This window comes from Lepisma saccharinum, chromosome 27 (assembly GCF_977018435.1).
Source record: "Lepisma saccharinum chromosome 27, izLepSacc3.1, whole genome shotgun sequence".
Classification (NCBI taxonomy): Eukaryota; Metazoa; Arthropoda; class Insecta; order Zygentoma; family Lepismatidae; genus Lepisma; species Lepisma saccharinum.
Window position 1 is genome coordinate 26,492,986 of NC_139255.1, and position 20,159 is coordinate 26,513,144.

The following is a 20,159-nucleotide window of genomic DNA, read 5'->3' on the forward strand; positions in this document are numbered from 1 at the left end:
CATCCACTCTTCGTCTCTTTCTTGGACCTTTTGGATGTACCGCACAATTTCAACATCCAGTGGATTCCCTACATCTTGATCCGGAGTTTTTCCAAAATACAATTTTACCGAGTCTCTTCTGAAATTTATCTCGGCCTCGTGCTGCTTCAAGAATGGCATGCCCAAAAGAAGATCTGTACCAAACCCTCCCAATATAAAAACTTCAGTACTGAACACCATACCTTCAATCTCCAGTTCCACACGTCTGCTGCCAAAGACACGCTTCCTATGGCTCCCAGAAAAATCCACCAATCTTATCTCTGGAACCTTCTGCACTTGAATACCTGGAATTTGTTCCTTTAACTTAGTCCAAATTTCATAACTTAAAATAGAGCATTCGCTCCCAGTATCTATTACACAAGTCACTGGTATATCTATTAACTTTGCAGCCACTGCTGGTGATTTATATCTAATCCTTGATTCCCTTGCGGATTTCAGTTCACTCTGTAATTTTACTTCTTCTGTTTCAGTTAGTTGAAAGTTAACCTTCAGTTCTTGGATAGTTGTATCAGGTCGCTCCTCTGAGGCCCCTTGCCTAAATGGGAACGAAGCACCTAGACAAGGATCTAGTTTGTTTGGCAGTATTGAGACCTTTGATTATGCAAGAAGTCCCGGGTTGTTTCTAGGGCTTCCTCCTGCTCAGAGGTCAAAACTTCTCTGGAGGGTGACTGTCTTCCACTTGGTCCCGATTCTCTAGGTGAGGGTCGCCTAGGAGAATTAGGACTACTGCGTCCCTGATTGTTCCTCCTCCAATCGGGAAATCTGCGATCTGGCCCTCGATTTGGTCGATAAGATTCCCATCGACCATTCTGGTTACGGTTCAGTCCTCTGTTACCTCCAAATCTATTAAAATTCCGAGTGCTCCAAGAGTTTTCAGGTTGAGTGTCACCCTTGGTCTCAATGCTTCGCACTTTGAAATTCTTATGGGGAAGTTCTTTACCTTTGAAGTCCTCTTTATTTCTCCAGAAGTCGGGGTCATCATATATTTCAAAGTCCTTGAGGAAACTGGTCAATTCGTCGACTGTTCTGGGAGAGTGTGCAAGGCAGAGATTTCGAGTTCTATAAGGTAACTGACCAATGATTAAATTCAGCACCTCGCTCTCGCTGAAGTTGTCAGTTAGATTCCTATAGGCGGCGTAAATGCTCCAAGCGAAGCTCTCCATATTTTCATGTACTGGACGGGAATATCTTCTATTTCTTACTGCGGTTAATTGTCTCTGCTTAGCCTTCTCGGAGGCAAACTCTTCTTTAAACTTTATGCAGAAATCAGCATAGCTAACAAAACTGTCTATGTTACCTGCCAGCCAATGTTCAGCTTTACCTGTGAATACTCTAGGTAGCAATTCGAGTCTGTAATTGTCAGGCACTTGCATGAGCTCGAAGCTTACATTGAGCTCACGAAGATATTTCTCAGCTGACTGAGCTTCGATATCACCCTTGAACTTGGGGATGTGTGCGATGTCAGACATTCTAGGCATCTTAAATTCGGTTCTTCGCCGAGGAGATGTCCCGTCGGAACTATCTGCTTCTCTAGGCCGCTTACGCTTATCCGATTGAATGGTTCCCATATAGAAAGGATTCTGCACCACTCTAGGAGGTTCATAAGAGGCTGCTTCAGGATTCAGACTTCTATTTCGTTCAATGGAATCTGGGAGAACATCAGAAGGCACTCCCGGTTGTAGCTGCAACCGTTCAATTTTATCTTGCAGTTCGCCTACTCTTCTGACTATAGACCCAGTCTGCTCATGTATTTCTTGCCGAAGAGATACCTCCAATTTCTGTGTCTCTCCGCGAAGAGAGTTCACCTTTTCGCAGGTTGCTTTAGCCATCGTTTCTGCAGCTACTTTCTGTTCTTGGACCGCCTTCTCCATAACTATGGTCTGCTCACTCAGAGTCTTTACTGCTGAACTTATGGTTTCTATAGATGCTTCTATCTGCTTAACTCTCTCTGGTTCTTCACTTCCATTTTCCGTCGTAGACTGAGCTACCAATTGCAGACAGACCTCTAAATTTTTCTTCATTTGTTCCTGCTCTTGCTCCATTTCACCACGCCAGACAGCTAAAGGTTCTAATTGTTCTTCCACTACTTTCACTACTTCCAGCTGACAAGAGATTCTAATTTTATCTAATTCCTCCCTAAGACTTTCTAACTGGTCTGTCTTATGTTGGGAGAAAAGTGTTCGCATCTCTGTTCTGCTTCTTTCAGCTTCTTGCTGTCTCCTCTCTTCTTGACCTTGAACTAAGGCATGGAGAGTTTCAAATTCTCTTTCTCTCTTCTCTTCTGCTTCTCGTTTTTCCATTTCTCTTTTCTCTTCTGCTTCTCGTTTTTCCATTTCACTTTTCTCTTCTGCTTCACGTTTTTCCATTTCTCTTTTCTCTTCTGCTTCACGTTTTTCCATTTCTCTCTTCTCTTCTAGAGACTCTATTAGCGACCTAAATTCTTGTGTCTCTAGTTTTCTTTTAGCTTCGTCTTCTGCTTTCTCTTTCTTTCTAGCTTTCTCTAATTGAGCCATATCTTTCTTTCTCTGCTTCTCCTCCTCCGCTTTTTCTTTCTTTCTCTCTTCTTTATCTCTCACCAGCCATTCTAATAACCAATGGTCTGATGGGGTCGTACTAGGAGCACTTGGTTCTTGTCCTAAAACCATCAAGGGTACCGATGAGCAAGTCTTGCATCTGGACTCTGCAGTGGAGACTGAGGTCTCTTCTTGCCCCTCACATTTCCAATGAAACTTCTGTAGACATTGGCAACACTGGAAAGACTCCATCTCTCCTCCGGTATCCTCACAGCATCCGAACCCAGTTTCTTCATCTACGGTTTTCCTCCCTCTGCTTCTTAAGCTCATACTTGACGCGTCCCTTTCCATTTTGGCACACCGTCTATGGTTTCTTCCACTACCGACACTATATCTTCACCTTCGTGAATTCTTTGGAAGAACACTAACACTGACACTTATGAGCCCTTTCTAGTCCTTGTAGCTAAAAGGCTCCCACTGGCTTGCTGGTTTCAGTCTTTACAATCTCTCGGGCCCCACGTTGGGCGCCAAAACTTTATGCAACGTCCACCCACGCAGTGCTCAGCACCACGGCGCAGGAGTACTGGTACTGGCTGCGTTCAACACGCTAAACACTGCAGTTGGATGGTCGGCAAAAGTTACCCATATGTGCTAACTGATTCAGTCGTAGTACAAGGACTCAGAAATATCTCAGGGTTTGCTAGGTGTAAAGAAAGACTAAACCAGGTTTATACATATATATGTAACAGTTTATTATAATCGTATCACTAAGATGTCCTTTAGCACACTTACTCAAGTGTCTTTACCTTTACCCTTACCACTCACTTGCATCAACAAATTGAACAGTATAAATGACAATAAAAATGGCTAACCCTCTCATGTCATAAACATTCTCACTGTACTCAGAATTTGAACTCCAGGCCTTTCTGCCAAGTACTTACTGATTTCAAAGAGTGCTTCTCGCTGAGCTAATTTACATTTTTTTCCATTTCACATTCCACTTTTCTGGTTTTTGACCTTTAATTATCATGTCCCAATAATTGATAACATTTACCAAATACAACGTCCACGCAGTGTCTAATCCTGAGCTAAGTTCCTCAACGTAGAGGTGGACCCGTTAACATTCACAGAATACAGCGACCACGCAGGGTCAAACAAAAATAAGCGAAACTAACAACCGTAGAGGTGGATCCGTCAACACATCCAAACATTCAGCATGCATTATTCATCCATACCTTCCCAACAAAACACAATACTGCGACCTCGCAGGGCTGTTAAATGTGGCGACCTCGCAGGGTCGTTACAACTTTTAGCTAATCGCGAAGATGAGGATGAGAGGTGATGTGGTGAAATTAATGAAGGGACACAAAGAACACTCATCCCGGGATTCGATGCCGGAACCCCTGGCGTCGTAGCGCCCTGTGCTAACCACTCCTACGCATAGATCGGCGTTGTGAAAAAAAAATGCAAAAGAAGATAAAGATAGAAATTATAACGTAAGCATACAGATTAAAACATAGTACTTGAGTATACTCTCTATTCTCCTATACTCTCTCCCTCGAGAGAGCTCCACCAATGAACAAGTGCGAGGGAACGGGATTGCGTGGAGAGGGAAAACAACTGCAACCACAAACCCTTGCAGCAGCGTGTACTACTTCGCTTCGCCCACTCGATTGCTCCCCTCCTCTGCCTTTACGCTCCATAGATTCCCGGGATTGAGTATAGAAGATACGCGATTAAAGTGCGTATAACAAAGCCTCAGGTATGTTTTTATGAGGAAGAAAAGGTTTGTTCGTGGTTGAACCACACACCCTTCGCACTCCTTGTGATTGACTGATGCGTGCATGCACATTTCGTCTACCATTACAGCCTTGATTATTTGTGAACATAAATATGCCAAATCTGTAACGAACTGTGTAAAACCCGAATCAAAACCGAGCCTTCGAATCGCAAATTCGTTTACTTCTGCTAATGTGCGGTTTCATGCGCTGTGGTACCGCGCTGACCACTGCACCGTGAGAAAGTTTACGCTCGTCCCAGTTGCGGTTTGGAAAGCGGTTTCAATGGTTTAAGGGAGACGTATGATTCCATCAAACCTAGCCGACTCCCTATCTTGTTTTTGTCCAACGTACATGTTTCTAACTCGGTTACCGTGATTAGCGTGAAGGTTTCGAGTGACAGTTTAAACAGTGATGTATGACGTGTTTAATTTGTGTGAAAAACGCTTGGAGAACTTGGTGCAGGCATATCTCCATATTTGAAGCGATTTTAGACGGAATGCTGTTCGTGGGATTACATCCAAATATCATGATGTTTCTGTTTCGTCGTGCGTGAATGGTATATATATCAACTGCATTTCAGGTCTTCCCGATGGAGCAGTGGTAGCGTCGTCGCCTTGTAATCAAGGGGTCCCGGGTTCGATAACCGTAGGAGGCACAGTGGTTTGGATCCCACTTTAAACCGTAGGTCCAGTCCCGATTAGCCTTAATGCGCATAAACTGAACTTAAAACATCAACTCAAACTTAAATTCAACTGCTTTTCAAAAATTAGTATTGTTTTTTTCACTGCATGCAAACCTAATACGAAAGTTCCGACATTTAAATTCACTATAACTTTGTAACGAAGAGATGTATTGCAGTGAAAGAAAGTTTGTACTGCACAGAAGTCTATCAAGTGAAAGCAACACTGCGCGTTCAGAGGATCACGTGGCTGCGAGCGATCGGGTGATTCCAAGGTGCAGTCGAGGTAGATTGGTCGCAGAGGACTCACATCATGGTCCGCAAGGTCGCCAGACCTGGATCTGTGTGACTTTGTCTGTGGGCATGTGTCAAGACGGAAGTCTAAGCGGAAAGCTAAGATATATGGATGACCTCAAAGTAAATATAGATGCAGTCATCGTTGGATTTTCGGACTCAGGACGAGAATGGAGGGAAGTATCGATGTGAATGGTGCCCAGTTGGTCATGTGACGATGAGGATGGTAAACATGCAGTTTTGCCAGGAAAAACTTTAGATACTGCTGTGAAGTAAAAACCTTATTTCACTGAAATATATATGTTCGTTTCAAAGCTATAGTAAATTTTAATGTGGGAAGAACTTTTGAAATACCCTGTATAATAACCCGTGGAGCAACAGTCCTTGAGGGCCAATGGCTTCCTACCGCGAGTCTGATACGGGTCACACACAGCTTGAACCAAACGCCGAAACTAAACACGAAGAAACATAATCCTGACCAACTAACCTAACCTAACCACATATGCATTATTACTCCTAAAGGGAATTGTAGATTAAGAATTGCTTAGGTAGGAGGACCGGGTTTAGACCTCTTAGCATTTAGTTTTGTCGTTTGCGTACTACCGACGTGTGGTCAGCACGAGGAACTCCCAGTCGTTGTTGTAGGTTTTCATGACCAGGTTACGCTACTCATTCGTAGCTTCACAATTTCCTCACGATGGTCACCAGTCTCATGCATAGACGGAAGTCTCAGGAGAAGAGTTGTTATGCTTCCCCCTGGAGACTCGAACCAGCGCGCGTCCCTTTGTCGGAACCCAAACCTTGCCTTAGACGGCATGGCCACGGTGCAGGACTAATACGAGGGTTACTCAATAGGAATAGGAACAAGACTATCAGTTATGGCACACACCTATACTAATTCAAAAATTTAGAAAAGCATACAACTTGAATTTATGTTCATTGTTCTATTTTATCGAAGGCTCAGTTTGGCCATGGCCTAAAGGCGAACTAATATTGGGCCGGAAAATTACCATAAATTCTGGTAATTTATTTTTCGCTTTCCAAATTATTATTATTACTATTATTATTATTATTATTATTATTATTATTATTATTATTATTATTATTACATGACATTTCTGAAACAGTTGCAACTATTAAAGCAATGTTGTTGTCCCTTCGATATCCATGGCTGAACGTAGAATGAGTAGATGATTCTACTTTGATGGGCAAGGGTATCATTTTTGATGACATTCTTGGTCAATATGTACAGTCATGGAAGAAAATACTTACCCCATAGGGCCTAAATAACAGTAGTCCTATGGGGAAGTATTTCCTTCCACGACAGTACATTCGCTTGAAATGAAACATAATATATAATTTAATGATAGATTTACCTTACAGCAACTACTTGATACCTAATGATAATTACCTCTTGAAACGCCAGTACGTTTCTACGCTGTTAGCACCTGTTTGTCAAAACTATGAAAGTAGTTTCCAATTGTCAAGCATGTAATTCATAGTCGTAAATAAATGTCAATAAATGGTGCTACTCATCGTACTCATGCTACTCATGTGTCTATACATGCCACTTATTTGTCATTCCTATGGACCATAGTACATGCTTAAGCTCGACATGTTTCAGCCCATATTTCGTTACGGTGGCTTCTCGAACCCTAGTTTCCCTATCTGAAATTGTTCAGTGGTGCATTTTCAATTTTCTGTTCCGTGTGTAAATGAATATCCTGTGTGTGTGTATGTGTGCATTATGATATTATATTTAAATGATTATATATATATATATATATATATATATATATATATATATATATATATATATATATATGTATGCACACACGCACACACATATATGTTTATGTATGGATATATATATATATATATATATATATACACACACACACACACACATTTAATATTATATTATATTTTAAAGGGTTTTCTTCTGTGCTCATTACATTTCGGTATCCAGAGTTTATATCTAAATGAACCTCCCCAATGGCGTCTCGGTAATACCGCGTATTTGTAATCATGGGGTACGGGATTCGACCTCTAATGAAAGCACATTGCTCAGTAACTTGGTGTACTACTTTAAAATCTAGGCTCAGTCAGGATTAGCCTATGTGAGCATAAAGTAGGCCTAACATTTGACAATTTAACACTGCAATGTTCATAAGTTTGGAACTAAATGTGGTAAAATTTTCGATATTTACAGAACTGAAATAAATCGAGAATTTTTCACCCGGAGGGGTGCGTATTGTGACTGACCCAAAGATGTTAATTTATTTCATTTATTATTTATTGTTTAATTTTGTGTTTAATATGCATTATGATATTTATGTTGTTATCGATTACTATTTTGTCATGTTCCAAGACGTTGTTGAATTAATAAGATGTATAATTAATTATTGATAATGTGAAATTGCGATGTATAAATTTCTATACACGTTTTGAGCATAGCAACGAAAAAAACAAACACCAAAGACAGTAGATCAATAAGTGAAAAATATATTGAAATTTTATATAGTGACGTCTGAGTTTTCTTTGAATTTAGCAAACTGTAAGTAGATTTGGATAAAGGTAAATATTAGGATGTTTCGTTGAAGTGTGTGCGAAAGACTTGCCTCATATACTACATTAGACCCTTGAATGAGAGTGAAGTCACCAAATTATTTTTAGAAAATAATGTAACAATCATTAATCTATTAAAGCGAATAATGTCCATAAATTACTTACATGGATTTACATTAATTCACTCAAATAATCTTTAGTGAACATACTTCTCATTAATAATAAACCTCTACATGGCCACCATCCACATGTTGCGGATATCCACGGTGATTGATGCCACAGTCTCCTCGATCCTGGACTTCAATTCCATCAAATCCGTAACTTTCTCTGTAGACGATGTCCTTCACGTAACCCCGCATAAATAAATCAGACGCTAAACTGTTTAGGAGATTTTGTTTCCCACTACCACAACATACACATTGCCTTTTCAGCACCGTCGCCATTTTCACTGTTTTACTATTTGCAGCACTGTATAATGGTACCGAGTGTTGCCAAGTACAGGGAAGATTTTTTTTAGATGTTCTTCATGTTAGTACTAACGACGTCCACTCCACTTGCTTAGAAAGATTTGCATGGACAACATTTATGGAATGAATACTATATTGACACGCTGTATATCCCCATAAAAAAGTAATTGCATTTTTAACCAACCCCAGCTCAATGGAAACTCCACCAAATAATGTGTTTCCGGAAGAATACCGCATGCATTTAGAGAAAGTTTTTCGGCCTAAGTGACTGACCCTTACCTGAGCACCCACCATCCCGTGCCGCAGCCTGTAAAGGTCCGTGTGCGACCAGGAGCTTTTCGACCAAGGCTCCTCCTGGCGGAGATCCTCGTTGAAGCGGAAGTTGCGGAGCTGGTTCCTCAAGAACTTCCGGACGTTCCACGGCAAATCGTTATGCCTGCAAAGATCAAATAGAATTTCATGTCATTAAACTTCAAATAAAGTAAAATGAATTGAACTGTAATGAAACTAAAATTAAATGTTCAATCATACATTGTTATCTACATAATTAACATTAGAGTACTTCATGGGACCACTTCCGCTCGCTCGTACTCGTTCGAGTTTCTCACCCTCGAGCGTATACAATGGGATATCATTTTAATGTGACAAGACAATCAACAATCGTAGACGTGTTATGTGTAACATATTCCATTTGGTAGTTTTAGCCCAAAGACATCTATTTCACGTATACCGCTGTGCATTGTTAAGATAAATTAAACAACATTTTAACATTGAGATGATGGCTATGTTCAATTAAGTTTCAATTTCACTTCGTCTTTTACTTCACGATCCATATTTGAGGGTCCAATACTTGAGACAAATTACAGTTTTACGTATATATACCGCTCGTTTTGCCTGTTCGAGTGTTATTCGCTGGAGCGAGAAAGCTCTCAATTCCATACGCTATCTAGCGTCGTTCGTGCGAACTATTGAGAGCTCGAGCGAAACCCTCTCCATGTAGCACTCCGATGGGCATGGTCACTACAACTTAAAGACTTTCCGATTTTGTGCTCTATGCGTTATACCAGCGCAGGATCAACATCTATTAAATGGCATCTTTTTATTTCCCTAACACTTTTTAACTCTTCAAACTGAAGAGTTAGACATTTTCTTCTTAGTCAATTACATTCCCTTTTCTTCATCCCTTGCAGCACTGTCCATTTCACACGCTCCATTCTTAGTCATAGCAACATTTCTAAGCTTCCGCCTGTTTTTCGCCACTTCTTCATTGCACCCAGGTCTCGGTGACATACATTTCTGAATTCCAAACAAAACGCTTCATTAGTCTCTTCTTTATGCACTGAATTTCAAACAAACCGCAATTCTAATTAAATAAATATATGTTCATTCAGTTATATTGAAATGAAAGGTTGCTGTGTTAATTGTGATGATGAGAATAAATAGTGATTACATTCAATACACAAAAGAACAAATTCAAGAGAAAAAATAGTAGTTCCTCAGGACCCGAAACTAACCATTTACAATAAAGATTGTTTTAGTATTAACGGGATTTAGTCAATCAGACTGCAAAGACATCCTTCAGGTTGCCTAATTGAGTAATACTTAATGCCTTTCGAAGTAAGGTTCTTGTGGTAGCACAGTTAAGAATTGTCTCTATGTTAATAAAACATTAAAATGCTGACCAAGTAAAACTTATAGTATAAAAATATACATAAAATGTAACGTTTCTACCCTCTAACAGGGTTTTCTTCAGACGAAACTTTACAATAAATCCATGAAAGATACAAGACATAATCTTATATATACACACTCCCAGACAGGGTCCTTACACAAAACAACAGGAAGGCACCAGTCATTATCTTAGAACATTTCCTGTAAGAAATTCCTGAGTGTGGAATCTCCTGACAGGTAATTGACACTACCTGACAGGTGATGGACAGATACCTGGTAAGAGTCTCGCCTTATCAATTCTTCCAACAATGGACCTAGATAGATTCGTTATCTCCTGGACTCCTTCCCTCCTCTCTTCTTTCTTCATTATTTTTCCCTTTTTATAAATATATATTTGGCTTTTACTCTTCAGCTATACCAAAGCTACCTTTGTTTTACATTTCATAATTTTATAATACAATATTTTCTCTCCTTGTAGTTGGTAAGTATCGGATTCCTCAAAAGTGTTGACAAGCTTCATTTAGATCTCTTAAGAAATAATCACGTGTAGTTACATTGAGACGACATTCAAATATAATATGATCAGGTGTTCCTTCAGTTGCACCACACTGACAGATTGGGGATTGCACAATCTTCCTAGTGTACAAGTGTTTGGGGGAAGGGTGTGTTTAGCCGAGATCTAACAAGGGTTGTTAAATAATTCCTTCAAAGATTAATATCTTGATATCAAGGTTCTTTGGGTATATGTGGTTGAATTGAATAGTGCTTCTTCCCATGAGTCTCCCCTGTAATGTCCATTCTCAAGATACAAGTAAAGCATTGACCGATAGAAAAATATAACTTTGTAATATATGATATTATAACCTAGCATTTTCCAACTTCCAATCAATTTAACGCGAAGTAAGGCAAACATTATGCAGGCTGTTCTTGTCTGTGTAATAAGGAACATTCATAATCATCATATTTGCACTTACTAAGATATAAACACCAACGTAGTATGAATATATGAAAATAATACAGGGTGATTCAAAAGTATCTTGACATTTCAGTCAAAGAGCATTTTTTTGACAAAAATGACATTATTACTGAAAAGTACTGTAGAATAGAACACAAACTCAATACATTTCAATGTCGTGGGCCTGTAAGTCTAGGTCAAGTAGCCACCTCTCCTGCGTACACCGGAATACATGTTCCAAAATACCTGTCATGATCTCCCCTGTTGCTGCAGCTATTCGCTGTGTCAGTTGCTCCTTACTTCGTACACCCTAGATTTAACGAAACCCCAGACAACTTTTCCAGTAATATTTTTCTCGTTGGTTCGTCATTTCGACGCTACAGTCGTGCAAAAAAATCCCGTTTTGCTGCCTAAATGCTGGCAACCCAACACAACATTTGATCGAATTTGTGATGTCATTTCCTGTCTTGAGGCTGTGTTCCAGGGTTGCCAGGAACACACATATTCTGTGAACAATGACATAGCTACAACCAGCCACATTACGTGTCGTAAAACAAAGCTAGTAACTTCACTTCAGTAACCCAACGGGAAGTGAACCAATGATACGAAAAATGGTAGAAAATTAACGTATTCAAAAGGAATTGGTAATACCGGATTTTGTCTCTAAGACAACTGTAAAATATTTGAAATTCTCGTTACCAAATTGACATCTACAATTTAGTCTTTTCACTTCGTCCTTCTGATACTCGTTGTCTGCGACACACTGAACAGTTGACGAAATAAAAATAAAATAACTCAAAATTCCAAAGGTAAGTAACACGTAATGTAATGTTCTCGTATATTAATCGCATTATGAGGCAAGTTGCAAAAATGATTGAAAATAACAATATATAAGTAAAAGTGAAACACGCTCTTCGTCGACTGTGTTTGTCTACGCATCGCAGACACTTGTAATAGTTTTCATGTGTGACATGGTAGTATATTCGCTACCGATTGTTACTGTGGTTGAACGTGTTTCAGCCATAATGTAACAACGTGAACCTCGAATATTTCCGAGGGTCTCCCCGATGGCGCAGCGGTATCGTTGTCGCCTTGTAATCAAGGGTTCAATTGTTCGATACCCGGTGGAGGCACATAATGGATCGGATCCATCCCACTTTAAACTGTAAGTCCAGTACCGATTAGCCTTAGTGTGCATAAAGTGGAACCATAAAAATATAAACCATATAAATCAATCAATCAATCGAATACTTCCGCTATCAGCACTACAATACAACAACGCATGCATCGGGACACAAACCTTTATATATCAACCTTGCAAGAAGATTTGCAAATATTTTACTTGTAGCTGTGCGTGAACAGCCACAAGCTGTAATTCCAATAAAATTTGATTTTGATGATATTTGACATGGCTGATGCAAAATTCGATATAACCACTTAATTTTAATTGTTGATACATATTTTACCGTTTATCCTATAGTTGTTTCACTTCCCCCTTCCCCTGGGACGACTGCTGAGCTTCTGGCGCTGGTAGGTTGTGATACCTAGTATGTTCGGTCTACTGGAAGCGTTCCTCGCTTCGTTCTATATATCTAATAATCCATACAGCACAAATCTCCCAGACATATCCATTGGATATCCACAATGTCCAGATCAGATAAATGGATATTATGGATATCCATTGGACGTCTATAGGATATCCAGAACTGGACATCTAAAACTCGACAAATTCTTGATATCTAATACACAGCCTAAACGTGTGTAGAACTGGTTGTAAGAAACATTGTCCAATTCCGAATATCCAATACGTCGCCAGATCTCTTCCAAAACTGAATTTCCAAAAAACATCCAATTCTGAATATACAAAACATACCCATATCTTGTTCAAAACTGGATATCCAAAATAGATACAATTCTGGATATCTAATACATGTCTAGAACTGATCCAGAACTTGTTATCCAACAATGAACATAAATAAGATATGTTTCGAATATTAAAAAAATGTTGTCATATTATTCCCATTGTGTATACTTTTTATACTTTATCTTGAAATTGAAACAATTATTGCATTGAAGCATTAGCGTTTCTAAACTTATTTACTTGTTATATTTAGCGATTTAATATTTTCTTCTTAGAATCAGAAACTTTCGATTTAGTCTTACTAAACGCTACAATACAATAGAGACTAAAATCGAGTAAATCCTACTTAGCTCAACCGGGAAAACCCGTTCCTTATATACGTATATTAATAACAGACAGTAACCATGCACATCATTTTCAGTTCGTGTTTTTTACGCCTGAGGCCTGAGTGAATCAGAAGCTTGTGACTGTTTTCCTTGTTGGTGAGCGTCTTGTTATTTGCTACTATTAGCGAATGAAACTTTTAAAAATCTTAGAATCAGAAACGCTACAATACCTTGCATACAAGAATCGGGTCAATGCTTCACAAATCTCCAAGAAATATTCCCAGATAGCACACAAGATTGCGGAAAGCTTACGATAGCAAGCTTGATATGGCAAGCTGGACGCAAGCTTGAAGTAATTATGTGGTACTTAGCTTGGTTGGGCACTTTTTAAAAAAATATATAACAACAGACACACCCATTTAATATAACAATAGAGATAATGATTAGACATAAACAATAATGGCAAAATGAAATAAAACCGAAATACAGTATTATGAAGTGAAATGTGGATACATTATGATGTTGATGTTATCTGCAGTCACTAGATGACACTGGCAAAATGTATAAAAGAAACTTAAGTTTTCGTAACAAAAATAATGGTATGTTTGATTACAAATATAATGAAAAATTGTGTTTTAACACCATTCAAAAGATGTGTGAAAATAAACTACAAGGATGAGAAGAAAATGTAATGCAGTGAATAAAAGTGAATCACATATGAGCAACCCTTCTGATTCATGACAATATAATCAGGAGCTATGTGTGGTGAAGAAAAACTGACACACTCAGAGTTCGGTTACTTTATATGAACTTTCCAGCCTGCTCATTACCAGTTCGTAGTTACAGATCAGTTAGTTCATTGAACTATCCAACTTGACTAGTGCCTATTTTAAGGGAGAGCGAGCAAGAAAATTAACAACAAACATTGGTGGTTGACTGTTGGATGCATCCTTTCATATCGAAATAATATCCAGATGAGATCCAAAATTAGTCCAAAAATTGTACTTCTCCTGTCCATACAATATCCAAGGTGCGTACAAAAAAGTCTAAATCAAAGCATAATGTCCAGGTTACGTCCCACTTGATGTCCAAAACATGTCCAAAAGCGATCCGAAAATGTCCAAAACATATCCATTTCTGGATATATTTTGGATATCACGTATGCGGACAAATGGATATCCAGTGGATGTATATTAAGCACTCCTGGACATCTATTGGATATTCAGAACTTCCGACACAAATACCCAAAAGATATCCAGTGGATATCTTTTACACATTTGTGTACTGTGTTTGAATGAGGTTGGTAGTCTGTCATTTTTCCCAAAATTTGTGTGTTCCTTGCAACACTGCCGTGCGCTGTTGCGCTGCAGGAAATGACGTCACAAATGTGATCAAATGTTGTGTTAGATTGTCAGCATTGAGGCGGCAAAACAGGCTTTTTTGTACGACTGTAGCGCTGAAACGACGCATCAACGAGACATATGTAAAGGACAAATGTTTTTCTTATGTCCTCGATACGTTTCTGTGGTACGTGGGCGCCATTAAAATGACACCCTGTGTGTGTGTGTGTGTGTATGTGTGGGCTTACGACAATATAAAGTGTTCCTAAAAACAAACCTCTTCTGAAATATTCTTCGTCAGAAAAACCAAGTTTCCTTTTTTTTTAAAAAAAGAAAAAAAATCTACGTTCATTCTGCACTTATCGACTGGGATATCCTTCGGATATATTGAAATCTCTCCGAGCCAATGCCCTCTGAGGAGAACTTCTTCTAGCAGAAGGAACTGAATCTTTCCAAAAAAAAATCGATATTTTTTTACAATGTTCTCCTAATGCAATATCGTGGGTGAAATTTAAACTTTCCGGAACGCCGAAAATGATTTCGCTAGTTTTAAAAGAAGTGCTTCCCGCATATGGACTGCTTTTTTTTTTTTCCCTTCCAACCCCATCGCCCTTATTTTCTTCTCGTTCCAATCCTGCCTTCAGTTTCTGAAATCTGCCCCGCCGGTGAAATGGCATGCGAAGAGAGCTCAATATTGGGCTTTTCCCTCTGCTTCCTCCCAGGAACTGCTACTCAGGGAGCAATTCTTCGTGTGCAAACTACTGCCTCATCTTTTTTCCATCTCTTTATTTAGAATATGGTACAGGAGAAGAAGGCTCCTGCCGGGAATGGTTACTTAAAGGGAAGCATGCACAGATGTATATTCTCATGTATTATACATATGTTCTAAAAGGTGTAATGGAGAGGAATCCCAGAGATTTTGCTCCTGCGGTAGCTTATTAGATATTCCTGTTTCTATCGTATACTCAGACGTCAAATTCAAGTTTCTGAAACCTATATTTGCAGAGCGAGTACATATTTCCCTGACTATAGGTATTTTCTACTGTTACGGCGGCCGGTCCTCGTTCGGCTAAGGGATGTGGGGAGCGGGGATTAAAACGCAGACGAACCAGACGACAGCGGTAGCGCCAAGAGATAAGAAGCGGTGGGAGGAAGTACTACGTGAACCTCTTTCTTCAGGCTGCTTCGTTTCTTGTCATGCTGAATTGGTCGCTTCCACTTCCCTTCCCAGCATTAGGATCGGCCGCCGTAACAGTAGAAAGACCTTTAATGGATGCTAATTTTCTTTCTACAGAAGGTTGATACGTCTATATGTGTCCGATTTTGACGTCTCACCTACTTTAGGAAAAACCACGGGACCACCAGCGGTTGCCCTCGATGTGAGAACCTGGGTCGATGTGTGGGTCCTGGCAATAGCCCTGCACCGTAACTTCCATTGTAGGAGGCTCCGTTGAAGTACAGGAACGGGAATCTCGAGCCACTCCTCCCGGCAGGCTTTCCAGAGGCCACGGACAGTGGTGACACGACGAGATGCAAGTGTTCTTTTCAATAGGCCAAACCCGCAAAAATCCATGTGACTGGCATCAGGTGACTTCACTGGCATTTCCTGGAAGGGAATATCCTGGATGCCGGTGTCTGCCGCCATTTGTTGCAGACGTCTCTGTGTAGAACGAGATGTATGTGATGAGGCCTTATCCATATGCACACGGACCTGATTTATTGCATTTTCATACAAACGGGGCAGATCATCTGTATAAATTGGTGTGATGATATGTTGCTGTTAAAATGCGGAGTTGATTTTGCAGTTTTTAGGCACTTGCCGAATCGTTAACTTGCCTTCATAGCAGTATCCCGCGACAACCAGAAATCCCTTTGCGAAACTTGCTTTGCACTGACGGATGAAGTCAGGAGGGGTTTTGCATCTCGTGGGGTGTACGTTACGGCTCGAATTTTGCCACAATCGGATAGAAAAATCCATGCTTCATCGAGTGTGGCAACAAACTTCCACTTCTTACACTTTTCCCCGGATAGATGGCGTTCGTAGAGGCGTCTGCAGTGAGTCTTTCTCTCCCTCCAATGGGCCGCAGTTAGGAAGTGTCCACGACTTTTAAACACCATCCGGAGCTTTAATTTGTGACGTAGATTGCGGTTCACAGTTGACTGTGCCACGTGCACTCGTCTTTCCATCACACGTTGCGTAGGAGGGTTTTCCTGTAGGGCCATTCGGCGCAACTTCCGAGCTACAGGTGGAGTCACCGCAGTACACGGTGGTTTTCTATTACCCTTTGTGGGTGAACGAAATGCTGGAACATCGTGGTGTTTATGTCGATTAATTATGTTCTTGATGGCCATTAACCCCAATGCACGTCCATTTTCCCCGCACTGTTTTTGAATTTGTGTCACAGAAAACTTGGCGTGGAAAAGTTCTACGACGTAGCCTTCCCAAACCCGGTTCATCTTGGAAGCCATGATGCACACACCACACACACGCGAACTTGACGCGATACTAGAGGCCTTTGGCTTACTCCTGCTGTTTGAATCATTCAGATCGGTCAATTCTGTGAGCAGGAGTGAAGGTTTAAAATCGGACACATATAGACGGATCAACCTTCTGTATATACCTAGTTACATAACATTTTGGACCCTAGGCTATACTTTGCTTTGGGCCCTGACGACATTATTATAATCGTAAAGTAAAGATAAAGTTACCAGTACATATAGCACAGTTTCATGAACGCACATTTACGTGATGTGGGGGCTTTCTCGATTACGACCATTTTGGAGGTGATGTAATCAGCACAACGCTCCGGCCGCCTTTACCTCCCAGAGTTGCAACCAGGCACCTATTTCCTGGAGGCTGGGAGAGCCCCAGAGCCACTTTATGCGGTGACGAGGCGGGAAAAATTTCGACCTTATATTAACAACCCCGGGAATCGAACCCGAGTCTCCGGGACTGGCAGCCAGACGCCCTACCGAATAGACCACCGCGACCCATATTATTAATATTATCATTATTATTATTACTGAAAGTTTTTGTTATCACAGTACATCACTTCCACTAATTGCACGCTCTGTATTAATAAAGTTTATAAACTTTAAAATACTGAAAAATAACTGTTACGTATCTCGTTTGCTAAGAGAAAACAAGATTCACAATGGAAAAATGTAAGTTCTTTCAGCAAATTTTGAATGATGTATTCAATGTCATCGGAAGTTAACCACAAAGAGGTTCAGATGGATTGATTTTGATCGTTAATTATACCTCACAATGGGAAATTGGAGGGTCGACAATGTCACATATTTTTTTTTCTGAGCTAAATCTGCAGTTCTAATATCGGGATTTCGATCAGAGGACCTGTTACAGTTGAAGCTCGTGGGGCTACTTTTTAAAGACAGATTTGATTCAGAAACACTTTCCGAACAAAAAATGAATTTAATTTAGGCACTTTCTTTACAATTTCAGAAAGATGCATTTATTTTTATTTTTCACATTTCGTATGTAAGTGCCACTTGCACTATGAATTTCTCCAAACGACACTAACACTGCTTTCTGATAATACCGCGCACCAGGCCCGTACACAGGATGATTTTTTTGAGGGAGGAGCCAGATCCAAGAAACCTGTTTTTAAATATATATATATATATATATATATATATATATATATATATATATATATATATATATATCAGTGGCGGTCCCTCCATGGAACAGAGGGAACAGGCTGTTCCCTCCTACTTACTGCGCTTTTGGGCTATTTAAATTATTTATATTAACATAATAGAACACTTCTTTCTCCCCAAATCAACGTTTCCAAAAGTAACACTGAACAAAATCTTTCACCTTGGCTGGACGTTTGTTGACGTCACCTACCCCCAACGCATCATGGTTCTCACCACATGCTCTACCATGGTCTCTTAGTATCATGCCCTCTACTGTCTGAAGCCGAGTATTTCCGACCACGCGCGAAAGTAAACGAACCCCACGGCACCACGGAAGCTGAACGCTCTAGCTGTTCCCTCAGATAGATATTGCGGATTCACTTTTCTTCCAGTTTTTGCTATGTGCTGAAGTTTAATCGCGTCATAAGTGATACTTTTGAGTGTAGAAAGTCCATAACTTCCTAATCTCGTTGAGAACTTGCGTCTGACATTCATAACGAACTGAAAAAATCTTCTACAGTCTAAGCGTCTGCTAAATGCCTTGGCTAAACGCTGCGAAATAGCTTCCGAGGGAACAGCTCACATCCACCTGTTCCACTAACCCCAAGACCAAAGTTCCAAGGCACGCAGCGGCAGGACAAAAAAGCGAATGTTGCGAGTGTTGTATGATCGACCGGCTGAGTACGAAAGCCTGTAGTTCATTGAACTTTGCAGAAAATGCAACAAACCAACACACATCTTAACTGAATTAAAAACTAAAACGAAATCATACACAAGGCATTTTCAAACGAGTTACTACAACTCTGTAAAATGATTAACTGGATATTCTTCCAGTGGCAAATTTTATTGTTGTCCTTGTTTAATCCTGAGAAGGGAGTCTGGAACAGGTCGGGTTTTGTCACATTAACAACTTCTACTAACAGGGTGGCTACTCACCGGGAATTTCTTGGATTCCGGGAATTATGCGTGAATTATTGGCTCCGGGAATTGTGCGTGAATTCTGCTTGAAATTTTCTCCGTAGACATGAAAAATTGCAACTTTTTAAAATCTCAATTCCATTGAATTTATACATATTTATTAATGACCTGAAACAAATTTTTCACAATTTAGATTTTATTTTTATCAAGGAAGAAAAAGAAAGCTGCGTGGAAAATGAAACAGAATTCTGTCAATCCGTTTGCTTTGTTAGTGTCCTTTGCGGAACAATCCATCTGATGGACGGAAGATTATTACAAAATAATATATCTTGAAGTTGATTAGGTAAATTTAAAATTCTTATAGAATTAACAATTTTTCGTAGATTACTATTTCCCGTAACATTTGTGACTTGTGTTTGTAGATGTATTTATAGTCCCGAGTAGCAGTGGCGTGCCCAGGATTTTTGTAAGGGAGGGGTTACCTATACTTTTTCTTGGTAGTCGGCCCTCATTTTGTTCTTTTGTCGTATATTCCTACCATTGACGTTCTTTTTTAGGAATATTGGGCCAAAGGGGGGGTATAACCCCTACCACCCCCCCCCCAGGCACGCTACTGCCGAGTAGCTATGTGAAATGACAAATGTAAACTCTGCGCCTTAAATTATATATATGTACCGTCCAAGTGAATTAGAATTATTGGATTCATTGGAATCGCACAAACCATATAGGCCTATTGTTAATATAAGAATTTGTTTGTGTGTATGTGTGTGGCTGGTGAGAGACGGTAAAACCTTAGTTTGAAATAGATAAAACATCTGCTTGAATTTTTGTAAAGTTCGCCTTGAAAACCGGGAATTATACTTGAATTTTATTATGGTCCTACAGTAGCCACCCTGACTAATCTAGCGAACGTCATGAAAAAACTCAACCATCTGCGTGCCATTATTGCATTGAGTTCATCCGTTTTCAATTTTGAGATTGCTTACTTGTTTTCTGATTTTGCTTTGAATGTAGTACCCTGATTCGGCTTGTGAGCTCTGGGTTTATGGCGCCAGACCGACCAGTCACTCGCAAGTCTTAAGTTAGC

The 20,159-nt window shown here is 39.9% G+C and overlaps 1 protein-coding gene across 1 annotated transcript in view; it reads right to left on the minus strand.

The window, feature by feature from the left end:
• LOC145980204 (dipeptidase 1-like) overlaps nt 1–20,159 on the minus strand; it is a 186,195-nt gene that overhangs the window by 97,665 nt on the left and 68,371 nt on the right. The window contains exon 4 of the mRNA XM_083113231.1: nt 8,621–8,777. Within this exon, the coding sequence (XP_082969357.1) occupies nt 8,621–8,777 (157 nt within the window). The remainder of the gene's footprint in view (nt 1–8,620; nt 8,778–20,159) is intronic.